At 40.1% G+C, this 23741-nt stretch overlaps 1 protein-coding gene across 4 annotated transcripts in view; it reads right to left on the bottom strand.

The window, feature by feature from the left end:
* Positions 1 to 21723, bottom strand: part of BEST3 (bestrophin 3) — a 52245-nt gene extending 30522 nt beyond the window's left edge. Inside the window, exons 1-4 of one of the 4 annotated variants that reach the window (XM_066257646.1) lie at positions 21500 to 21723; positions 19685 to 19852; positions 16199 to 16293; positions 15497 to 15730 (exon numbers count right to left, since the gene is read on the bottom strand). In XM_066257646.1, coding sequence (XP_066113743.1) covers positions 15497 to 15730; positions 16199 to 16293; positions 19685 to 19836 — 481 coding nt within the window. In that variant the 5' untranslated portion in view covers positions 19837 to 19852; positions 21500 to 21723. The other 3 variants (XM_066257649.1, XM_066257648.1, XM_066257647.1) reach the window with 3 other exon arrangements.
* Positions 21724 to 23741: the final 2018 nt, after the last annotated feature.

The raw sequence follows: 23741 nt of genomic DNA on the forward strand, positions 1-23741 counted from the left end.
TAATAGAGATGGCCGGTAGGGAGGAAGGCGACATTAAGTGTGGACTAGAACATCGGAGGAAGGTTTCATTTTTAGGTTTTGATTTATTCATCTACAATTGGGAACAAGAATACTTAGAACTGTTAGCATTACAAGAATAAAAATGAGAATGTATAGAAAGCACGTGGTATAGAGTGAAACACAGGAACCAGAACATGGCTTTTCTCCTGACCACCACCTTCAAAGTTCTAATCAACCAGCTCCTCATCTGCGAAGCCTTCCTTCCTGAGATTTCTCTCCTTCAAAGTCCCCACCATGGAGTTTTCTTTTGTATTATGGTATATTATACATAAATGTTTCCCCTGCCAAGTTCCTTGGGGAGGATAAAGAGCACATTATTTTAAAAGCCCTCACAACACTCTGCATCTACTTGAAAGGTGCTGCCTTACTTTTGTGAGTCTGTGTGGATACATATTTGTTTGTGCATATAACATAATTTTCTTGAGTTTATAGAGATCTTTCTAAGCCTCATTTTCTTGTGTGTAGAAGAGAGATGATAATATGTACTTTCCAGGAATGTTACAGAATTACCTGAGATGATGGACGCCTGTCAAGAGATTAACAATGCTGGCCCTGGCTGGTTGGCTCAGTGGTAGAGCGTCGGCCTGGCGTGCAGAAGTCCCAGGTTTGATTCCCGGCCAGGGCACACAGGAGAAGCGCCCATCTGCTTCTCCACCCCTCCTCCTCTCCTTCCTCTCTGTCTCTCTCTTCCCCTCCAGCACCCAAGGCTCCATTGGAGCAAAGATGGCCCCGGGTGCTGAGGATGGCTCCATGGCCTCTGCCTCAGGTGCTAGAGTGGCTCTGGTCACAACAGAGCGACGCCCCAGATGGGCAGAGCATCATCCTCTGGTGGGCGTGTTGGGTGGATCTCGGTCGGGGGCATGCAGGAGTCTGTCTGACTGCCTCCCCATTTCCAGCTTCAGAAAAATACAAAAAAAACAAAAACAAACAAACAAACAAAAAACAATGCCTAGCACATTCTTAGCACTCAATAAGTGCTAAGGCATAATGTATTATGTGGAACTTTAGCTATCTACACCCCCTCCCACCTGCATACCAAGTAAAGGATAATAGAAGGAATAATGTAGCAGGTGTATTTGATAAACAAACATTTATTGAATATCTACTAGTATGTACCAGGGTTTGTTCCTACAAAGATTCACTTAAAAAGCTTACAGTTTACATTTAACCTTTTATTTAAAAAAATTTGATTGAGTAATTCAAATGGTACAAAAATCCAAAAGGGCCCAAGGAATATGAATGGGGAAAATGAGGCTCATTTTTTCCCTCGCTGAGGGAAATCACTACAACCAGTCAATTGTTATCTCTCTAGAAAAGTATCACAAATTTCATACAGCCCAGTTTTTAAAAACACAAATGGCTTTATAGTACATACCTATCTATCATTTGCTTCTATTTTTAATTACATCTTGGAGATATTATTTTTTAAAATATGTAGAGAGCAGTACCATTCTTCCTAATGGCTGCATACTAGTTAATTGTGTACAATATTTATTTAACTAGGCCCTCTTTGGAATAGACATTTAACCTGTTTTAAAATTTTTGTTATTAAAAATAATGATGCCATGACTATACTTATACTTACCCCTTTGACTTTTTAAGTGGACTTTTAAATGTTCATTATGATTTAGTATACATAATATTTTATGAATTAAAAATTATTTCTAAAACTGAATTTTTATGAGATAATAATTTTGACTTACTTTTGTCTTTGCAAAGCAATCACTTATTTATAAAACTCTGAGAACATATTTAGATAAAAATCTACTTTTGTCCAAAGGTAACACATTTTTTATTCTTAAGCATCTTAATCAGCTTATGAATCTGGCCATCTTGTTGGAAGTGATCCTCCCTCCTAACCATGGAGACTGAATTTTACTTTAGAGGTGTTGCTACGGCATGAAGAAGCCGAAAGAGACGCGAGCTTGCTCCTTTGGAAAGCCACCAACCCATAGAGCTTTGGCGTTACCTAGATTTTTCACACCATGTAGGCCAGTGTGTTTGAGAATGAGGTCAAAGGATCATGAGTATCAGAATCACATGTGACACATATACCCGGAGAAGGCTGGGCCCCACCCTCACCTACCAAGTCACTCAATAGAGCAGGACTTTTGACCCCAGGCCTGCACCTAGGGCCTCGTGTGGATACTTTTAGAAAATACCAATACATTGACCTTATCCCCAGAGACTGATTCACTTGGTCTAGACTCAGTGAGGTCTAGGCATCAGCATTCCTTTCAATCTTCTTGGGTGATTTAGGGGAACTGGGCTCAGGAAGTTGCTTGTTTACCAAGCTCTGCAGGAAATTCTGACCTTCAGCAATGCTTGAAAACCACTGCCCTGCCCACTGAAGATTCTGTTTATTTGTATTAGAAGTAAATAGAGTTAGCAACTACGAAGCCAATATTTACTGACAGGAGACTAGTTTTAGATAATAGTCATATTATTTATATTAGCTTGTTGGGGTTCTGCCCTTGTCTGGCGAATGGGACTTTCTTTGGAGGTCAAAAATGAAAATGAGCCTGACAATATTTTTCTCGTTTCTCAGTGCACCTCAAAATTGTTGTATGAGTCAGATAATTGTATTTATTTTTTAAAGACTTGCAGAGTATGCCTGACCAGGCGGTGGCATAGTGGGTAGAGCGTCTGACTGGGATGCGGAGGATCCAGGTTCGAGACCCTGAGGTCGCCAGCTTCAGGGCGGGCTCATCTGGTTTGAGCAAAGCTCACCAACTTGGACCCAAGATCGCTGGCTCAAGCAAGGGGTTACTCGGTCTGCTGAAGGCCCACGGTCAAGGCACATATGAGAAAGCAATCAATGAACAACTAAGGTGTCGCAACAAAAAAACTGATGATTGATGCTTCTCATCTCTCTCCATTCCTGTCTATCTCTCTCTCTGACTCTCTCTCTCTGTTTCTGTAAAAAAAAAAAAAAAAAAAAAAGACTTGCAGAGTATGATTAATTCTTATTACGAGAAGTTAATAGATAAACTTTACCTTTTTTGGCTCTACGCTTAAGACTTGTTGTAGCGCATCATTCTTTACCAGGAAACCTATTCTGGGGCATTTCATATAAATTACCTAACAGTAATATTCTTGGAATTACAGTGCAACTTTCAAAAATAACCCCATTTATATACTGGCTGAAATCTTTGTCCAAAGAATAACTTTACCTCTGGTTATTTTTTATTCAGGAGTATGGATCAGATTGTGTTGGCAAGTCCTCTCTTGGCTCCTTAACCAAAGGCGAATATGAAAAGTCAGGGTTTATTTCATGCAAACACCAAAGCTAGAGTTAGGTCTTCCCCACCACGTAGCACACTCACCAGTGCAGAGCAAGGAAAGCTGGTGGTTTTTAATTTTAGCCCAGATTTATTGAGCACCTTGCTGTGAAAGATGAGCGATTAACTAGGCAGCAATATGTCCTCCCAGAGTGTATAGGCAAAATATTTTTTGATATCCCTGCAGAGTCGCACCTCTTATCCAAAGTAACCCCATCTTTGGAAATCAAGTTTTTGGTTGATTGAAAGGAAACCTCTAGCTTGTAGGTGAAATCAATTCAAAGAGTGTTTGCTATCAAATAAAATGTTATCCTCATCAGCACTTCAGGCCATTTTAACCAGAGACCGGTGATCTTTCTCGGAATGTGGTTATTACCCTCATCTCTAAGGCTATGTTAACCACAGTTTGGCAGCACTAGCCGTAGGCTGGTCCTCACATTGCCCTGTCTCCTTCACATGTCTGTCTTCATGCCACACTCCCGCTGGCCCTGTCCGTACCCCTAACATTGCTACTGTATCTTGTCATTGCCTTTGCTTAGACTTTCTCTTGTTATATCTTTCCTTCTGGCTTTCTGGCTGGTTCAGCTCTGCTCAGCAAGTTTCCTACAGCTCATCCCAAAAAACCTTCCTTAATATTTCAAATCAAGATAAATAAAAAAATATATGCACACACACAATACATATGTTTGCATTTACTTGCAATATGAATTGTGGTTTGAGGTCTGCTACCTCATGGAGCAATTTTATTGTCTGTAAACCAAAGGACCAATTAAGTCCATTGATAAATAATATTTCATTTCTCATAGATTTTGTCTATGCAGTTGATCTGTTTTTTCTCAGCTGAAGCCAAGGCAGATGTCTTTTGCCTTTAAAGCAGAGTGTGCAAATGAGGCTCTATTACCAGAAGAACTAAAAGCTCTGCAGCTCAAAATCTGGAGGCAGAATGGGTTTGCTGCCAGTTCTCTCTGAAAGGGAAAGTTGTGCGTTCAGCCACTGAGCCCTTCTCAGAGAGATGACGTTTTCAGGAACACTGCACTGTGCCTGGATCATTTTCATCTTTGTATTTTCCAAATGAATGGAATGAAGCCACTGGATTCAACTACAGCTGTCCCTTAAAGTCAATGGTAGAGATTTAGAAATCCCTGCCTGGTGGGAAAATCAAGAGGCAAAATGAGACTGAGAGATAAAATCACATTGTGAGGCTTGGTGTAGGGCTGTATGTCAGTTTTTACTACGCACCACAGTGAGATATCTGGGGCTCACAAAAGAGTGACTGGTTCTTCTACACGTTGTTCTTTCTGATGTGTTCTGTTCCACTCCATTCCATTCCCTCCCATTAAAAATACTGGTGAGTTCAGTCAGTTAGACTACAGCATTGTCCCGAAACATCAAGGTTGCAGGTTTGATCCCTGGTCAGGGCACATAATGCGAAGTGACCTATGAACGCCACAACTAAGTGGAACAACAAGTAAATGCTTCCCTTTTTCTGTCTCTCTCCCTTCTTCTCTCTGTCTCTCTAAAATCAATCAATTTAAAAATGCTGGTTAAGCCATTAAAATGATGTAAAAGACCAAGAATAAGTTACAACTCACAGTTTGAAAAGCTCAAAATAGGATATGGTTGAGTAAAATCAGTTTTCGGAATAGCAGTGCTGAACAAACGGAAACGCCACCATTTTCCTGACGTGAGTAGAATATCTCTAATCAGTCATAATTCATTCCTAAAGGGCATCCTATTTGGCACTTCATTGCTTTCTGCACAAGACACACAGGAAACACCATACACAAAATCAGTGCTCTTAATGCCTCACCTGCCCAGGGTGTCGGGAATTTCATTTATCCTTGGTGAATAGATCTGAGTCAATTTGCAAAGAAAGCTGAAGGTTTAATAGATGCACCTAGTCAGTGGTTCCTAAATCTTGCTGCATATTAGAATGGTTTGGGGACCTTTAAAAACCATGACGCACCTTGTTCTTATTGAACCTACTTTCTGGGAGTGAGAGCCAGACATTAGTGTTTTTAAGATCTCTAATGATTCCAACTTGTTTGGGAACAATGACCCTGTGCATAGACTCACAGGCAAGTTGGCCATGTCAGCATTTTTGTCCTGGCCAAAATCCGGCAGTATTGCCGGGGAGCTTGTTTAAAATGTGGATTCTGGATCAAAGCCCAGGTCCTAAAGCCCAGAGATTCTGATTTCATAGGTTGCCTGGGAACCTGCAATGGGAATAAGTAGCTTTGATGATTCAGTGAATATGGTCTTCTGTCACACTTTGAGAAACACCGAGAGGATAGCCTTGATTTAACTCTTAAAACAGAACCGCGGGGAACCTCCCAACACTGACCAGCTGAGACTGCCCACGCGTGGCATCACATCGAGGCTGGTTCTACTGTGCACTTTCTCACTTACGTAATGCAAGAGTGTTGAGGTGAGTCGAGTTTCACTCACAGGATGACATTCTGTCTCTTCTGGGCTCATCATGTGAGACTATAGGGAAAGTGACTCAGCCTGTAAAAGTTCAGCCAACAGAGGACAAACTGGCGCAGCTGTGAATACACTGTCCCTCATCCTCTCTCCTGTAACACAGAGCAGTTGGAGGTTCCAAAGAGACCCAGAAGCCCCTGAGCCATGTAATGTGCCAGGGAAAACTTGAACAGAAGACCACAGGGCAGAACGTCCATATTACACAAAATCCGTTTGGTTTTTCTTAGTGAGAGAAGATCACAGACGAAATGATCTCAATATGCCAGAAACTCAATGGGGCTAGCCATCCAATCAGTGCCTCGAAAATGAGAGTCTTTATCTCAGTAGCCACTTGACAATTGGGAGCTTGCTTAGTTGTATTAGTGTCTGTTAACAATAAGCACCAATAAAAATTCTCAAGGGGTCTCATCAAGCTGTCTTTGGATGCAGAGGTTCCAGGGCTTTAAGAGAACGACAGGGTGCCCTACCCTCAGATTGTACTGTCTTCCAGCCAGTCTTACGGGCACAGAAGAAAATTATTTTAGAGAAATAGAAATGCAATCGAGAGACTTGAAATTCAGCTGTAACTATACTTGTGTTTGTCTCTGAGAATGATTCATGTAAGAAAAGATTTGTAAAACTTTTTACTGATCCTCCAAGGACGAGGCCACACCACCCATCCTCACGTACAGCTCTGCCCCAGCGCTCAACACAGTGTCTGGTATGCAGGATACACTCACTAACTTTTGTTGAACGAGCAAACATATGATAGATTTAGAAACAGCTTTAGTAACTTTTTTTTTTTAGAGGAATGGATATAATTCCCTATTGTCTATCTTTGTGCTCTGGTGAGTAAATTTGGAAGAGAAATATTTTTATCTCCTGATCACTGTGAAACACTAGATAAAATATTTGAATTTAGCACCATGCCACAATGTAAGCACCAGTTAAGTCCATACATTGCACCAGTGAAGATCTGGAATTGTGCACCTGACTTGACTTGGATGAGTGACACCTTCTAGGGCAGGTGACTGGAATTATCAGATTTTTCCAGGGCAGGTTTGTAGCCAATGGAAAAAATAACAGACACTATATTGCCATTCCTCTGGTAAATAACTGTTTGATAACAGACCAATTCAAGGAATTTTCATCATACTAGACATTATTTAGTGTTCAATTGTATTATTTCTATTTTTGTGTGAGCAGAAATGAAAAACTTTATTTTTAAATTGAGAAATTTAGTCTGACCAGTGGTGGTGCACTGAGGCCCCAGGTTTGAAAAACTGAGGTTGCTGGCTTAAGCACAGGCTCTTCAGCCTGAGAGCAGGGTCGCCAGCCTGAGCTTGGGATCATCGACATGATCCTATGGTCACTGGCTTGAGCCCAGAGGTCACTGGCTTGAAGCCCAAGGTTGCAGCTTGAGCCCAAGCTTACCAGTCTCAACAAGGGGCCACTAGCTTTGCCTGAGCCCCCCAGTCCAAGCATATATGAGAAAAGAAATGAGCAACTAAAGTGATGCCACTATGAGTTGATGCATCTCACCTCTCTCCTTTTCCGTCCCTGTCTCTGTCTCTCTCTCTTGCTTTAAAAGCAAAATTGAGAAACTTAACTTGTAATACTGAAGCATAAAACCAGGCAAAGAGAACACAAAGAAAGAAAATTATAGGCCAATATCCCTGATGAATATAGATGCTAACTAAAATCCTCAACAAAATATTAGCAAACTGTATCCAGCAATATATGAAAAAAATCATACACCATGATCAAGTGGGATTTATTCTGGGGAGGCAAAGCTGGTTCAATATTTACAAATCAATCAATGTGATTCATCACATAAACAAAGGGAAGGAGAAAAACCACATGATAATTTCAATAGATGCAGAAAAAGCATTTGATAAAATCCAGCACCCTTTCATGATCAAAACTCTCAGCACAGTGAGAATACAGGGAACATACCTCAACATGATAAAGGCCATCTATGACAAACCCATATCCAATATCCTACTCAATGGGCAAAAATTAAAAGCAATCCCCTTAAGATCAGGAACAAGGCAGGGGTGCCCCCTTTCACCACTCTATTCAACATAGTTCTGGAAGTTCTAGCCACAACAATCAGACAAGAAGAAAAAATAAAAGGCATCCAAATTGGAAAAGAAGTAAAACTATCATTATTTGCAGATGATATGATATTGTATATAGAAAACCCTAAAGTCTCAGTCAAAAAACTACTGGACCTGATAAATGAATTCAGCAAGGTGGCAGGATATAAAATTAATACTCAGAAATCAGAGGCATTTTTATACACCAACAATGAACTGTCAGAAAGAGAAATTAAGGAAACAATCCCCTTCACTATTACAACCAAAAAAATAAAGTACCTAGGAGTAAATTTAACCAAGGAGATTAAAGACTTATACTCGGGGCCTTGGCCGGTTGGCTCAGCGGTAGAGCGTCGGCCTAGCGTGCGGAGGACCCGGGTTTGATTCCCGGCCAGGGCACACAGGAGAAGCGCCCATTTGCTTCTCCACCCCTCCGCCGCGCTTTCCTCTCTGTCTCTCCCTTCCCCTTCCGCAGCCAAGGCTCCATTGGAGCAAAGATGGCCCGGGCGCTGGGGATGGCTCTGTGGCCTCTGCCTCAGGCGCTAGAGTGGCTCTGGTCGCAACATGGCGAAGCCCAGGATGGGCAGAGCATCGCCCCCTGGTGGGCAGAGCATCGCCCCATGGTGGGCGTGCCGGGTGGATCCCGGTCGGGCGCATGCGGGAGTCTGACTGTCTCTCCCTGTTTCCAGCTTCAGAAAAAAAAAAACAAAAAAAAAACGAAAAAAAAAAAAGACTTATACTCGGAAAATTATAAAACATTGATAAAAGAAATCAGGGAAGATACAAACAAGTGGAAGCATATACTGTGCTCATGGTTAGGAAGAATAAACATCATTAAAATATCTATATTACCCAAAGCAATTTATAAATTCAATGCAATACCAATTAAAAAACCAATGACATACTTCAAAGATATAGAACACATATTCCAAAAATTTATATGGAACCAAAAAAGAACACGAATAGCCTCAGCAATCTTGAAAAGGAAGAATAAAGTGGGAGGTATCACACTTCCTGATATCAAGTTATACTACAAGGCCATTGTACTCAAAACAGCCTGGTACTGGCATAAGAACAGGCATATAGATCAATGGAACAGAACAGAGAACCCAGAAATAAACCCACAGCTCTATGGACAACTGATATTTGACAAAGGAGATAAGAGCATACAATGGAGTAAAGACAGCCTCTTTAATGAATGGTGTTGGGAAAATTGGACATCTACCTGCAAAAAAATGAAACTAGATCACCAACTTCCATCATTCACAAAAATAAACTCAAAATGGATAAAAGACTTAAATGTAAGCCATGAAACCATAAGCATCTTAGAAGAAAACATAGGCAGTAAGCTCTCTGACATCTCTCGCAGTGATATATTTGCCGATTTATCTCCACGTGCAAATGAAATAAAAGACAAGATAAACAAATGGGACTATGTCAAACTAAAAAGCTTTTGCACAGCTAAAGACAATAAGCACAGAATAAAAAGACAAACTACACAATGGGAGAACATATTTGACAATACATCTGATAAGGGGTTAATAACCAAAATTTTTAAAGAACTTGTAAAACTCAACACCAGGAAGACAAACAATCCAATCCAAAAATGGGCAAAAGAAATGAATAGACACTTGTCCAAAGAGGACATACAAATGGCCAATAGGCATATGAAAAAATTCTCAACATCACTAATCATTAGAGAAATGCAAATTAAAACCACAATGAGATATCACCTCACACCAGTCAGAATGGTGCTCATCAACAAAACAACACAGAATAAGTGCTGGCGAGGATGTGGAGAAAAGGGAACCCCCCACTGCTGGTGAGAATGCAGACTGGTGCAGCCACTGTGGAAAACAGTATGGAGATTCCTCAAAAAATTAAAAATCGAACTGCCTTTTGACCCAGCTATACCACTTTTAGGAATATACCCTAAGAACACCATAGCACTGGTCCAAAAGGAGAAATGCACCCCCATGTTTATGGCAGCATTGTTCACAATAGCAAAGATCTGGAAACAGCCCAGGTGTCTGTCAGTGGACAAGTGGATTAAAAAGCTTTGGTACATATATACTATGGAATACTACTCAGCCACAAGAAATGATGACATCGGATCATTAACAATAACATGGATGGACCTGATAACATTATATTGAGTGAAATAAATAAATCAGAAAAAAGTAAGAACTATATGATTCCATACATAGATGGGACATAAAAATGAGACTTAGAAACATGGACAAGAATGTGATGGTAACCTGGGGGGGCGTAGGGGGGGTGGAAGGAGAGGGAGAACGTGGAGGGAGGGGAGGGGCACAAAGAAAACCAGATAGAAGGTGACGGAAGACAATTTGACTTTGGGAGAGGGGTATGCAACATAATCAAATGTCAAAATAATCTGGAGATGTTTTCTCTGAACATATGTACCCTGATTTATCAATGACACCCCATTAAAATTAATAAAAAATACTTTTCAAAAATAATACTAAAGCATAGGTATTTCTCCAGTCATATGCATTTTGGTCCTTTCCATTTTCCAGAATGATATAACATGACTCTCCAACTTACAATCAAAGTAAATTCAGGGATTAGCAGGTGAGTGGCCTCGCTCATCAGGCTTTAGTCAGGCAGTTGCTCGATGCTTCAGAAGGAGATGCTGATCCTCCTTCTCCCCACCTCCCTAGTCACCTCCTCCCAGGCAGCCCTGAACCTTTGTGGCCGGTACCCTCCCTGGAGCAAGCAGAAGAGGTTAGAAGGAAACCCTGATTATGTGAAAGCCCAGTGTTTCTCAGAGCTGGATCCAGGGACCACCTGCTTCAAGAGTCTCCAGAAGCGTGTTAACTACTCATTCCTGGACCTACTCAATCAGAATCTCTATGGGGGTTGGGGGCATTTTGGAATCAGCATTTTTAGCAGTATTGATTTTTAATAATATCTAATGCACACTGAAGTTTGAGAACAGGTCCTTTCTGAGACGGGTGCTGTTTTGTGAGGGAGTCACTTGACAAGAGGTGTTTTTCGAGCCCTTAGCATAGCGTCCTGCCTTTGCCCCACCCCTTTGGGCCCCTGTGCTTTGTTTCCCTGCTCTCTCTGCCCTCCCGCGGAGCAGGTGCCCTGGCTCTGGGCTCAGGGGACCTGCCAAACATTTCCCGCCATCTTTGAACTTCCTGTCCTTCCCAGAAACATTGGCACAGGCAAAAGACAGTCAGAGAGTGGCGGAGGCATGTGTCCAGTTGGGAGAGCTTGGAAACTGACCCCACGTGCAGACTGAGTCAGCCTTCTCTGATGGAGAAATGAGTCACTGCTGCCTGAGGACAGAGAGGTGCCCACCCATGTGGCTGTCCGGGGCAGCCAGAAAGGACCCCATCTCTGAAGTGTCTCCCCCAGATTCGGGAACCAAGGCTTGGGTCTTTTGCCCCACTACATAGTACACAACTTCTGCTCCTGGGAGCACAAGCTGTTTCACTATCACTTTTCCCGCTATTTCAAAAAACATTTACGAACGAAATGAGAGCAGTTAGGGCCCTTTTCCTGCAGTAATCAGGGGTACCCCCAGAGGGCGCTTGCAAAGGCTTTGGCTCCCTCCTACCTCCCTCAGTTCTCTTCCTCCTTCAGCAGCTCCCCACAAACCAACAAAACCAAGTCAGAATGATATTCGTATGTTTAATCAGGTCTAATGCAAATTCCCCAGACAGTAGCCTCTGACCAGATTGCTGACCCCAAGCCCTTCTATAATTCTGGAGCCTCTAGCATGGCCCAACCCTTGAATTCCTGATCGCTGCTACTTTGTTAACAGTAATGAATTACTTGATGGTTGCCAAGATCTTTTTACCCTAGGGGTGAGAAAAGATTTTTAAAACTAAGCATCCCAGAAAAGGCTCAGTACTTTTCAGACTTCAGTGTATAAAAAAGCAGCACAAGAGCATGTTTAAAGGCAGGTTTCCTAGGCCTTAAACCCAAAGGTTCTGATTCAGTCAGTCTGAGCTGGGGCCCAGGAATATGCATTTTAAAAAACAACTCAAGTTAGTCAAGATGTGAAGGGCCTGTGGGTCTGTGGCTCACCCCTTGAGACACCGTTCTTCAAATACACTTCAAAAAGGGAATGACTAATTTTCAGACTCCCTCAAAAGGGTTGGGGTATTCTAATATTCTAATATTCCCAATGCCTTAGAAAGCAAAAAAAGGGTGGACACAAGTAGGTGACAAGCATTTGCACAAATCTGACAAGGAGTAAGCTTTGGGATTATGAAAACTCCACCCAGAGGAAATGAAATCTTGTCATTCTCTTACTCACTTCTTCCTGTCTACCTGCTCCTCAGACCTGAGCCCAACTCAACCTTCTTAAGCTCTCAGGTCTGACCAGAGGCCCTCCCACCTCTCCATTGCCAGCCATCCTGGCTTCCTCTTGATTTGCTTTTAATAAGAAGATGATGCTAAAAGGATGGGATTTGCTTTGAGAATTGGGCCTGCCATCTGGTTCCTGTCAGAATGTACTCTCTTCATTTCAAGGATCATCAGGACTACAGAAATATCACCTTTATTCATCTAAGTAAACGTTAGCTCTTACTCATCAAATTGGAATGAATCAAACTTTTCTTGTTTATTTTTAGGTCTTTCTTCAAATATGGTCATTCTTATTACATTTGACCCTATAAATATTAAGCTAAGAAAATTAAGTTATCAACTAGCAATTTCAACTTGGTTATTTTGAAGCAGCACTCAACTTTTAAATTTGGAAGAGGTGTGGCAGTTAAGTTTTTTGAAGTTTCTACTGGCTTTACATCATAATACATATACTCGTGCATTGGCCAGGCCATTAGTAACATCCACCTGAATTCTTAATGAGCTCATTGCATTCTGTTACTTTCTCACATCTCTAACTCCAGTATCTTCTGCACCACTGTTTCTTTATTTCTACCTTGACTTTCTCAACCTCCTGGTCATTTAGTTCAGGAATACTTGGGCTGTCATATCAATGAGTCTTCTGAAGTTACCAAAGGGCTATGTTATAATGTTATACTAGAATTATTTCATTACTAGCAAGAACTCATGTAACATTTACCATGTACCAGATATTGCTCTAAACACTTTGCAGCTGTTAAGTTGGTTACTCCTCACAACAAGCCAATGAGGTATATAAGATAGGTGGTATTATAAAGTAATAAAAACTTATTTTGTAGATTATAAAACTGAAGCAGAGCAAATATGCCACACAAGATCATATAGCTAGTAAGTAAGTGGAGGGGTAAGAATTTGAACTCTTACTCTGTGTTCTTTTTTTTTTTTACATAAAGACAGAGAGAGTCAGAAAGAAGGATAGATAGGGACAGATAGACAGGAATGGAGACAGATGAGAAGCATCAATCATTAGTTTTTCGTTGCGCATTGCGACACCTTAGTTGTTCATTGATTGCTTTCTCATATGTGCCTTGACCATGGGCCTTCAGCAGACCGAGTAACCCCTTACTCAAGCCAGTGACTTTGGGTCCAAGCTGGTGAGCTTTGCTCAAACCAGATGAGCCCGGGCTCAAGCTGGGAACCTCGGGGTCTTGAACCTGGGTCCCCCACATCCCAGTCCGACGCTCTATCCACTGCGCCACCGCCCATCCAAGTAGTCAAAGCCAAAACAAACAAACAAACAAAACCCCTTTAAAAGCAAACAAAAAATACTATTTTTTTTTATTTTAATTTTTTATTTTTCTGAACCTGGAAATGGGGAGAGACAGTCAGACAGACTCCCGCATGCGCCTGACCGGGATCCACCCGGCACGCCCACCAGGGGCGACGCTCTGCCCACCAGGGGGCAATGCTCTGCCCCTCCGGGGCGGCGCTCTGTCGCGACCAGAGCCACTCTAGAGCCTGGGGCAGAGGCCAAGGAGCCATCCCCAGCGCCTGGGCCATCTTTGCTCCAATGGAGCCCTGGCTGCGGGAGGGGAAGAGAGAGACAGAGAGGAAGGAGAGAGGGAGGGGTGGAGAAGCAGATGGGCACTTCTCCTGTGTGCCCTGGCCGGGAATCGAACCTGGGACTTCTGCATGCCAGGCCGACGCTCTACCACTGAGCCAACCAGCCAGGGCCAAAAAATACTATTCTTAAAAAAAAAAATTCTCACCCTGGCTGGGTAGCTTAGTTGGTTAGAGTATTGACCCGATATGCCAAGGTTGCAGGTTCTATATTCTGGGAGAGCACATTAAAAAAAAAAATCAACCAATGAATACATAAATAAGTGAAACAACAAATTGATGTTTCTCTTTCTGTCTCTCTCCCTTCCTCTCTCTCTTTCTCTAAAATCAATAATAAAAATTTTTTAAAATCTATTTTTCAAGCCCTGGCTGGTTGGCTCAGTGGTAAAGCACCAGCCCAGCGTGTGGATGTCCCAGGTTCGATTTCTGGTCAAGGCACAGAAGAGAAGTGGCCATCTGCTTCTCTACTTTTCCCCCTCCCTCTTCTCTCCTCTCTTCCCCTTTTGCAGTTATGGATCAATTGGTTTGAGAGCATAGGCCCCGGGTGCTGAGGATGTCTCCGCGGAGCCTCCACTTCAGGCACTAAAGATAGCTCAGTTGCGAGCACGGCTCCAGATGGGCAGAGCATCTGCCCCAGACAGGGGTTGCTGGGTGGATCCTGGTGGGCACACATGCAGAGAAGTCTGTCTCTGTATCTCCCCTACTCTCACTTGGAAAAATTGATTTTCAAGGACATTTCAGAGAAGGAGAATAGACGCAGCAACCTAATTTGAGAGCCTACTCAATATAAGGATAGAGTCATCTCATGATTCTTTTATCTTCTATACATTCATTAATCCATTCTAACAACCTATTAGTTCTATTAAGAACGCAGCACAACAACCAATATTTATGTAGCACGTACCAAGAATTATCTCATTGAATTCCCATTTCATTGAAAGCTGGTTTAACTAACAACTTTTTTGCTAAATATTAACACACCAAGGAGAACCATCCTTCCAACATAATTTGTACTCAGCATAGTATGGCTAGGAGCCCAGACAGAATAATTGCTTCTACTCTGAGGAACAGGAGAGATAACAGATGCACACTGAGGTGGCCTTTTACTGCCGCCTCTCAGGGTCTGCTTAGATGGAAAAACCCATTGCTGGTTCCTACCAGAATCTCCTTATGTTTTAGGAAAAGTATTAACTTAGGAGTTCGGAGCTGGAATTAGAACTGTGAGCTGTGTGATCCAGAGCAGGTCATAATCTCTCTGGATCTGTTCCTTATCTTTCTCTCTCTCTCTCTTTTTAAGGTCCAAGGGGAAATAGTATTTATGAAAATGAATAAACTGTAAAGGGGTAGAAAATGTAAGGTAATATTATATATGGTCTAAATAAATATGATTATAATTATTATATTTACTTGAAGGCCATGTGATTGCTGCTTCTACCCCCCCCCCCCAAGGAAACTCTTTGAGGGCAAGAACCATGTCTTATTCATTTTTGCCTCTAAAAACTCTTTCTGACACATAGTAGTTAATAAATGTTTCTTGAATGAGTAAATAAATAAAAGGGATTTTCAAAGGAATTTTGAAGGTTCCCATCTAGGTTCAGAGGAGCGCACGGAAGGAAAAGCCATTCACAATACCTGCTTCCACCACGTGGTCCATGGTCGGAAAGCGTTTGTACACGGCGGTGCTCACGGAGCGGAAGATGAGCAGGGATGTGAGATTGACATAGCGCATCAGCGTCCGTCTGAGCAGGCGCCCGTGCTCGTCGCTGCCATGAACACTGCTGGAGATGAGGAACATCAGCCTGTCTGGCCAGGGCAGATTCACAAACTGGTTCCACCATCGGTTCACTACCAGAGTAACGTAAAACCCTGTAGAATAACAGGAAACTATAAAGCAATTGCTCAGAGCAGACACGTCAACACTGATGCTTTAAGCAGAATTTTAGCCTTTTTAGGGGCTGCGGTATAAAAATACTATATGTTGCTATTCCATACCTTATGATTTTGCCCTCCAGAAAAAAAAATATATAATTTGTGCCTGGCAATGCTGTAGCACCCAGTAAGTGGGTATTAGAACTCCAATATTGACAGCAAAAATGGAAGGTTAGTGAACAGGAAGCTTCAATGTCCAATAGCAGATCATTACCTCACACTTGTTTGGTGTTAATTTAGCGAAAGCAGCCCTGGAGGCGACCCTTATGGAAGATTCTCCTTCTATTGCAAGCGGTGGCTTTTCAGGCATGCCTCTCAGCTTGGAAACACTCCCATGCAGAGTCATTGGTGTCATCCTAACGGAGACAGCTGTGTGGCTGCATTCTGCGTGTGACCTATACTTACCAAGCACAAAGGTTACTGGGATTTGTTCAGCATATCTGTCACAGTAAATTGATAATTTTTCAAAGTAACGTTTTTGGGCTCCTGTAAGTAACAATCTGGAGCAAAAATAAAATGCACAGCCCTTTATGATATTATACTTCTGCACCTGCTTTGCAAGTGATATTCAGTGCAAACAATTAAGCACAAATAATCAATTTTTTTAAAAAGGAGTAATAACTTTTTCTTTACTACCTGAGCTGATGATGTACCTCAAAAGCTGAATATTTCAAGTGCTAATGTACATAAATGTTATTGGCCATTAGATTTATTAAACACTTCATTTTTAAATACTTTATATTTTTAAACTTTTATATGATTTATTCATTGGATTTGGAGCACAATAACTCATAAAAGAGATTGTTTTTCAACTATTTATCAGGTGTTCTCAAAGAGAAAAAAAAGAATGTCTTGATTAAGAGGATTATAGTTTTTAAGTTTTTATTAAATAATAACCCTGAATTTGACATCTTGATTTTACTTTCTCCTGCATATGCTACTCAGAACATTCTTGATTTTCTCTGTTGTAATTTAAGGGATATCATAATTTTATTTTAAAGTCTGCAATTATTTAAAATATAAATAAAATATAAAATAATAAAATTAACAATTAGAAGTAGAATTTTTATTATTATATTTGGTGGGTTTATTATATTATATAATACATTATATTATATATGATTTAAATATCAAAATTTATATTATAGATCTGACCCAAATCCATTTTAGAGTATCATTAAACAAATAATTCATTTAATAGAACTATTCTTAATATTTGTGTTGTAGGGAGGAGAATCAGAGTCAGAAGAAATGTCTCAAGGCAGGTTAATAATAAGGATCAAAACCTGGGAAGAGAAGCAACAGGAATGAATTTGCGGCAATGAATGAGTGTAGCTGTTCCAAAGAAGAAAGAAGTCCCTTGGAAACGTCCATGTTAACATGCTTCAAAGGCCTGTTTGGGTCAGTAGAATATCGATAAAGGATGCAGAGGACTAATGAGGTAACAGTGAGTCACCAATTGATTGCAGATGAAGAACTGGGAGGTGGTGCTGACAAAAAGGGGGTGTGGAGTATGGGGTGTGGGCTGGGCCTGGAGTTCTTGCCTCAGCTTTGGAGGAGGTATCAGAAATTCTGAAGTCAGGAAAAGCTGACAAGAGAGGCATCACCTGTTTACACAGTCCTATCAAGGTCATGCTGATGGAAAGGTACAGCCAGAATGGTTTCTGATACTCAAATAGAAATGGTAGAAAAGGATTTAATTGAGCAAAACACAGACCATAGGGTCAGGGAAAGCCGGCTATGAATTCCAGATCTGCCATTTATAAGTTTGGACTTTGAGCATATTTTTAAATCTCTCTGAGTCTCCGTTTCCTCATTTGCAAATGGGGATAATAAAATCTATGCATCAGGATATTATGAGGATTAAAGAATATCTATTATATAAGACAACATAACATGGTGTTGTACTTCATCAATAACAAAGTAATTGTTAATATTAATAATTGGCCAAAGGAAAAAATATTTAAGTAATAGACACTTAGAACTTTTATTAGTTAGAAAGTAGAACAGTGATTATTTTGTCAAATTCATACAAAAATAGGAAGAGATATAATATAATTAATGAATTTTGGTTCTGTCTTATGATTTTTGCTAAGTATATTTATTTGTTTCTAATAAGATAAAAAAACAGTGTCATTAGTAGACATGAGTAGAAAACTATGTCTATATTTTTCTACATGAATATATGACTTTCTTAACAAATTCAGCCTATAGTTCTTGGTATACCTTTGATCAAGATAAAAGGATCTATTTTAACAAACATTTATAGTTGGACTTCAAAAATTAAATAATGCCTGAACCAATGTTTATTGTTATAAGTGTAAGAATTCTTTGGTGTTTAGAAGAAAATATATGCATACAATTTTGTATAAATAAGATAATGGAGCATTTCTGGCTACAATGCAACTGTTCTAAGGGCTGTTCTATTCTAAGCAGCAGTAGCAGCAATAAATTCACATTAGTAAAAATGAACAGAGACAATTAACGTCATGTGTCTTCCACCACCTCATATTCTAAAAGATTAGATGACACATAAATAACTTGTCAAAATATTATAAGACACATCTAAAAAATTTTAGAGATTTTAAATAAAACATTCCCTTTAAAGACATTTTTCCAAAATGTATACCAATATATACGTTTATTTGGAATAGTAAGTTGGATATTTAGCTAAATAGATCTTCTTATTCTACTTTTGATAATTATCAGCCAACCAAATTAATATCCCTCCTCTTCAAATGGGGTCCTATTGCTGCAAGGAAGAACGTAGGTGAGAGCAATGCTATACAAATTTGTTCATTTGTATGCAGAAGGAAAATAACAAACTGATATACATAGAAAAGGTGGAAATACAGCCTCAAAAACCTTTAGCATTTTTATTTTAAGTTTTAATTCTCTTCAGAGAAAAAATGTATGTGATCAATTTAATTTTTAAAAATCTCACTCCCTGGCTGGATAGCTCGGGTGTCATCGTCCCTAAGTACAGAGGTTGCCAGTTCGATCCCCAGTCAGGGCACATACAGGAACAGAATGATGTTCCTGTCTCTCTCTCTCTTTCTCTCTTTTTCTTCCTCTCTCTCTCTCCATTTCTCTCTTGCTAAAAACAATAAATAAAAATTAAAAAGAAACTCATAAAACTTCTCTTTTATAATGCTGATAAAATTTTATTAAGACTATAATTTTTAGTCATAAAAGTATTTCTTGGACGTAATAGTGCTCAAATTTTGTCAATCTGACATAGTTTGTGAAGTTAAAAGGAATAAACATCTTTTATAAATATAACATGCTCCAAAATGAGAAGATATAAAGAAAATAAATTATTTCCAGGTCTTTTCTTTGGTTGAGGTATTGGTAAGGTTGGTGTGCACCATCGTGGATAAGATCTAGGCATTCCAGGCAAAAGGAAGGAAAGTTCCTGTACCAGGTGTCTATGCCTGGTAGGCACTATTCACAAACATGTTAATTACATAGGTAGTTGGTACAAGCTCTTAATTCAAATTATGAGCGACATAGTTGAGAGAGGCACACATAATTATTCATGTTTGGGCTTTGTCATTCTAAATCATTATGTAGCAAGGATCTAAGTATAAATCTTCCATTTTGTGCCCATATCAACATTCTTGACACACGGCTAATACCTCATCATGATCACTTTGTGTGGGGCTCGAATGAGAACCCCCTGAACATGATGGTTAGAGTCTATTTAACATCCTAAAAATGGTTGGTGTGGATTAAAATACCTTACTCCAGGGAGAAGGCAACAGAAAGAATCTTGCCAAGGAAGTTACATATGCAAAAGTCAGCAGTAACCACAGGGCTCAGATTTTTGAGACTGTATTCTTCTCACGTGACATTTTATGGCCACTGTAGGAGGCATGCAAAGCAAAGTACCTGTACACCAAACTTATCGCTGTGTAAAAAACAGCAAAAACAATGAATTCCCTGTATAGTAGTTTGTAGATGCTGCCTCTCCATTTGAGGAGTAACCTATGAAATCCAAAAAAAGTCGCATTGGCTACTTTACTGGAGTAAGTGACAGTCATCTTGGATAATGTTTTTCTAGAAGAGCAAGAAGACAAAATACAAGTAAGAAGCCATGTTTAAGACCCAGCATAAATCTGCATCTTAAAGGAAACCCACACCAACCACCAGTCAGCCATCTCCCCTTTTTATGCCTTTCTCGGTTTGTACAATTTGGATTTAGAGATAACTACCACTTTGGTGCTAAATTGTTTAGTGAAATAAAAGAGGGAAAGCACCTCTGGAAAGAGTAACATTAGATATTGTAAGCTTGCCTTAATTTCTAAGTATTATTTTTAGATTATATAGCCATTGCTCCGTAAATATTTGAATGAGTAAATGAGATATATGGATATGTTATAATGTTTCTTATCATAGACTTTCTCCTTTCTTAACCCACAGGAAGATTTAGGGTATTAATATGCTATAGTGACTGACATTTTCAAAAGCATTGGCTAAACTTATTCTTTGGGTCTTTATTTGCTAAAGAATGTAAAGAGGTATTTATTTCACCCTTAAACTTCCTAAAGGGAATTTATGGCTCTCAGAAATCAGGAGATATTGTTAGAAAGAAGCATGCCCCTTGTGAGAACTTAATGGATGGGTTATTTTTGCTGGTTTTAGTTGGATGTGAGTGCCTCTCAAATGGAGCACCCAGGGCATAGTTAACACTCTAGGTACTTCAAAAGGTGGACAGGATGTTGGGCCGCAGTGGTTCTAAGAAAGGTGCTCTTTCCCATTGAAGAGTGTAGCACAGAATGCTTAGGGATGGTTCGCTTTCAGTTTGGAGCCGAACAAAAGAAAATGAGGCCATTATTTAGGACTCTTTCCACTTGGATCTGTTCCATGGATGTGGGGATGAGAGCTGGGCCCCATCGGTCAGTTTTCAGTGAGTTCTCGGGAATTCCATTGCTTTCCACTGAGAAATTAAACATTTAAGTTTTGAGAAGATGACTCAAAGCTAATTTTTGTTTGAAAATCCTGCTCAACCACTCTCTAATATGGAGCACACACAGACAGAATAAGATATTCTTTTTGAAACCTTCCGGTTTTCTCAAAGGGATTTATGAGGAGCGTCTTATGGAGCAATGTAGATGGAAATTATAGAGATTTAGATAGCATTGTGTGAGGCACAAGGAATAAATCCTCTAGCCAATTTTCTTGTATAAAGTAGCCGACAGGACACATTTTACTAAAAATAAGAAAATGTTCTGCTTTTATTCAGAGCTTGGAAAACAATCCAACTCTAATTTGCACATTTCCCCAAGGAAATAAAATTCTGGAACTATATTCACAGTATTATTATTATTTTTTTGTAATCACAAACTTAAGCCTTCAACATTACTGATTTTAATTAAAAAAAAAAAAAACAAAATTCAAGGCCTCTTGGCATGAGTAAGTGGAATTACGAAAGGATGGGACTCATGCCACAAAACCGGTTTCATATTTCCATCTTTACCTTGTCTATTTGTCTAATGTGAATACAGCCAAAATTGCAAGAGAACCATAATAAATTTAGTGCATTTCATAATTTGTTCTCATAGTAGTTTTAAACAACAATCCTCAAATAGCTTTCTATCATGGAACAACAGTTCAGCCTCCTCGTTAAGCTCTGTCAGAAAAACAAAGACCGGATAGATGAGAGGTCAGAATGAAAACGCAGAGGTACACTCTTTGTGTACTAACCTATTTGTTTGATTTGGAGTCTCCGACAGGAAAGAAAATCTTCAGGCTTTCCCTGACAGGTTGGGGTGCACTCCCGGTTTCACCCTTTGCTCATGCACAGTCAGATTTTCTTTCTGTTCTCTGGCTACTGGGCGGACCCAGACAAGTACAGGGGTTAAATGATTTTCCACTTGTGGAAGCCTGTTTATGCCAGTTTGCCCACTGGTGACGGTTATAGCTGGGAACAGACAGAGGCAGCAGCTGCTGACGTGGCTTTTTTCTAATCTATAATTATAACTCCACCTGCCGCCCCAAGTACCCCTTTGAATGAGAAGTCGGAGGTGACGTGAAGGAGGTTGGGCCATTTATGTTTGTTATTTTCATTTTGACTTTGCCCTGGGATCAAGACAGAAACAGCCATTTCCCCCCTAAAGAGTTCTGAAGAGGCTCTACCAGCCAAAAAAGGAAATCAGGACAGTCTGTGTGTGCTTAAAACGCAGAATAAATTCTTATGAAGTCATAAACTGGGGCAGACAAGAATGTGAACGGGATTTACACTCATTGGAGAGGTATTGAGAATGCTTTCCCATTAAAAGCAGCACCCGTGCATGTTTGAGAGAGTCTTCTAGGAGAGCATAGAGAATATTATGTGAGATGGCTTAGTGTAGTGCAAAATGATTACACACGGATTCATTACCTTTGTTAGCTTTCCGTGGTCAGCTAGGAACATTTTTTAATCATTCAAGATGTTTTCTCTTAGATTATGCCTCCAAATTTTTCTTCTTGAAAGGGAGAGTTCGAGAGAATGTTCTTTAAATAATGAAATAATTTCAGGACCGATTTCCAACCTTCTAAAGTAACATGTGTACCGTGTACCTTAAGTTTAAATAAAATGACTATATAAAACGTGTTTTTGTGGAGAAAGATGTAAGAGAAAATGCTTCTTCTAAAGTTGGGAATATACACATTTAAACGTTTTCCTATAGTATTCTTAAGTTTCACACGCATCGGGCTGGCTTCTTTATCCAACTGTACGTCCCTCAGAGCAAAGTCAGTTGCAGGTGTCTGATTTCTTGCCTCACCCCAGTTTATGGCTCCAGCACGGAGCCCTGGGCATAATACATATTCTCTATGACACTCCTGTTAGTACATTTGGGGGGACTTGTGAACATTTTAAAAGAATAGATACAATGCTGTGTATTTTATATTTCGGTTGCCATGAAAAGTGGTACAATAGACCTGATGTTGCATTTATAAAGATTTTCAAGACTTATCAATACTATACAATTTTAGTAAATCTAAACTCAAATGCTTATGAGATGGAACCATTGGGTTTTTTGTTTCTGTTTCTGTTTTCAATTTTCATGCTTGCGTCTTTTATTGGACGTGCCGTAGCCCTGAAAATGTGGCAGTCATAAACCGTGTAACTGGAGATCTGACTCTTCTATGGAGCACTGGGGCTGGCTTCACTTTGAGACAGGGGTGATTGTGTTCACCTCTCCCATCAGGCTGTTTTGAGGAATGATTAATTAATGGTTGAGATAATATTCTAAATTCAAATTATTCAACCATCATTAGATTGAATGAATGAACTTCTCCATTGTTGAGCTCTGAGCCTGGTGACTATTTCAAACAGGTACTGAAAAATGTCATTTAGAAATTAACTCATGCCTTAGCCAGATAGCTCAGTTGGTTAGAGCAGGGGTCCCCAAACTTTTTACACAGGGGGGCCAGTTCACTGTCCCTCAGACCATTGGAGGGCCGGACTATAAAAAAAAAAACTATGAACAAATCCCTATGCACACTGCACATATCTTATTTTAAAGTAAAAAAACAAAACGGGAACAAATACAATATGTAAAATAAAGAACAAGTAAATTTAAATCAACAAACTGACCCGTATTTCAATGGGAACTATGCTCCTCTCACTGACCACCAATGAAAGAGGTGCCCCTTCCGGAAGTGCGGAGGGGGGTGGATAAATGGCCTCAGGGGGCCGCATGCGGCCCGCAGGCATAGTTTGGGGATCCCTGGGTTAGAGCATCATCCTGAAGCGCAGAGGTTGCCCGTTTGATCCCATCAGGGCACATACAGGGACAGATTTTCCTGTCTCTTTCTCTCTCTCCCTCCCTCTCTCTCTAAAATAAATAAAGAAACTAACTCATTAGCAGGGACAAGCCAGTATAGTCCTTTTTCAAAATATTTAACAAACACCAAATTGCAAAGTTAGCTGTTCATATGACTCTTAGAAGAATGCTTTGAA

Source organism: Saccopteryx bilineata, chromosome 2, assembly GCF_036850765.1.
Source record: "Saccopteryx bilineata isolate mSacBil1 chromosome 2, mSacBil1_pri_phased_curated, whole genome shotgun sequence".
In the NCBI taxonomy this organism is placed as follows: Eukaryota; Metazoa; Chordata; class Mammalia; order Chiroptera; family Emballonuridae; genus Saccopteryx; species Saccopteryx bilineata.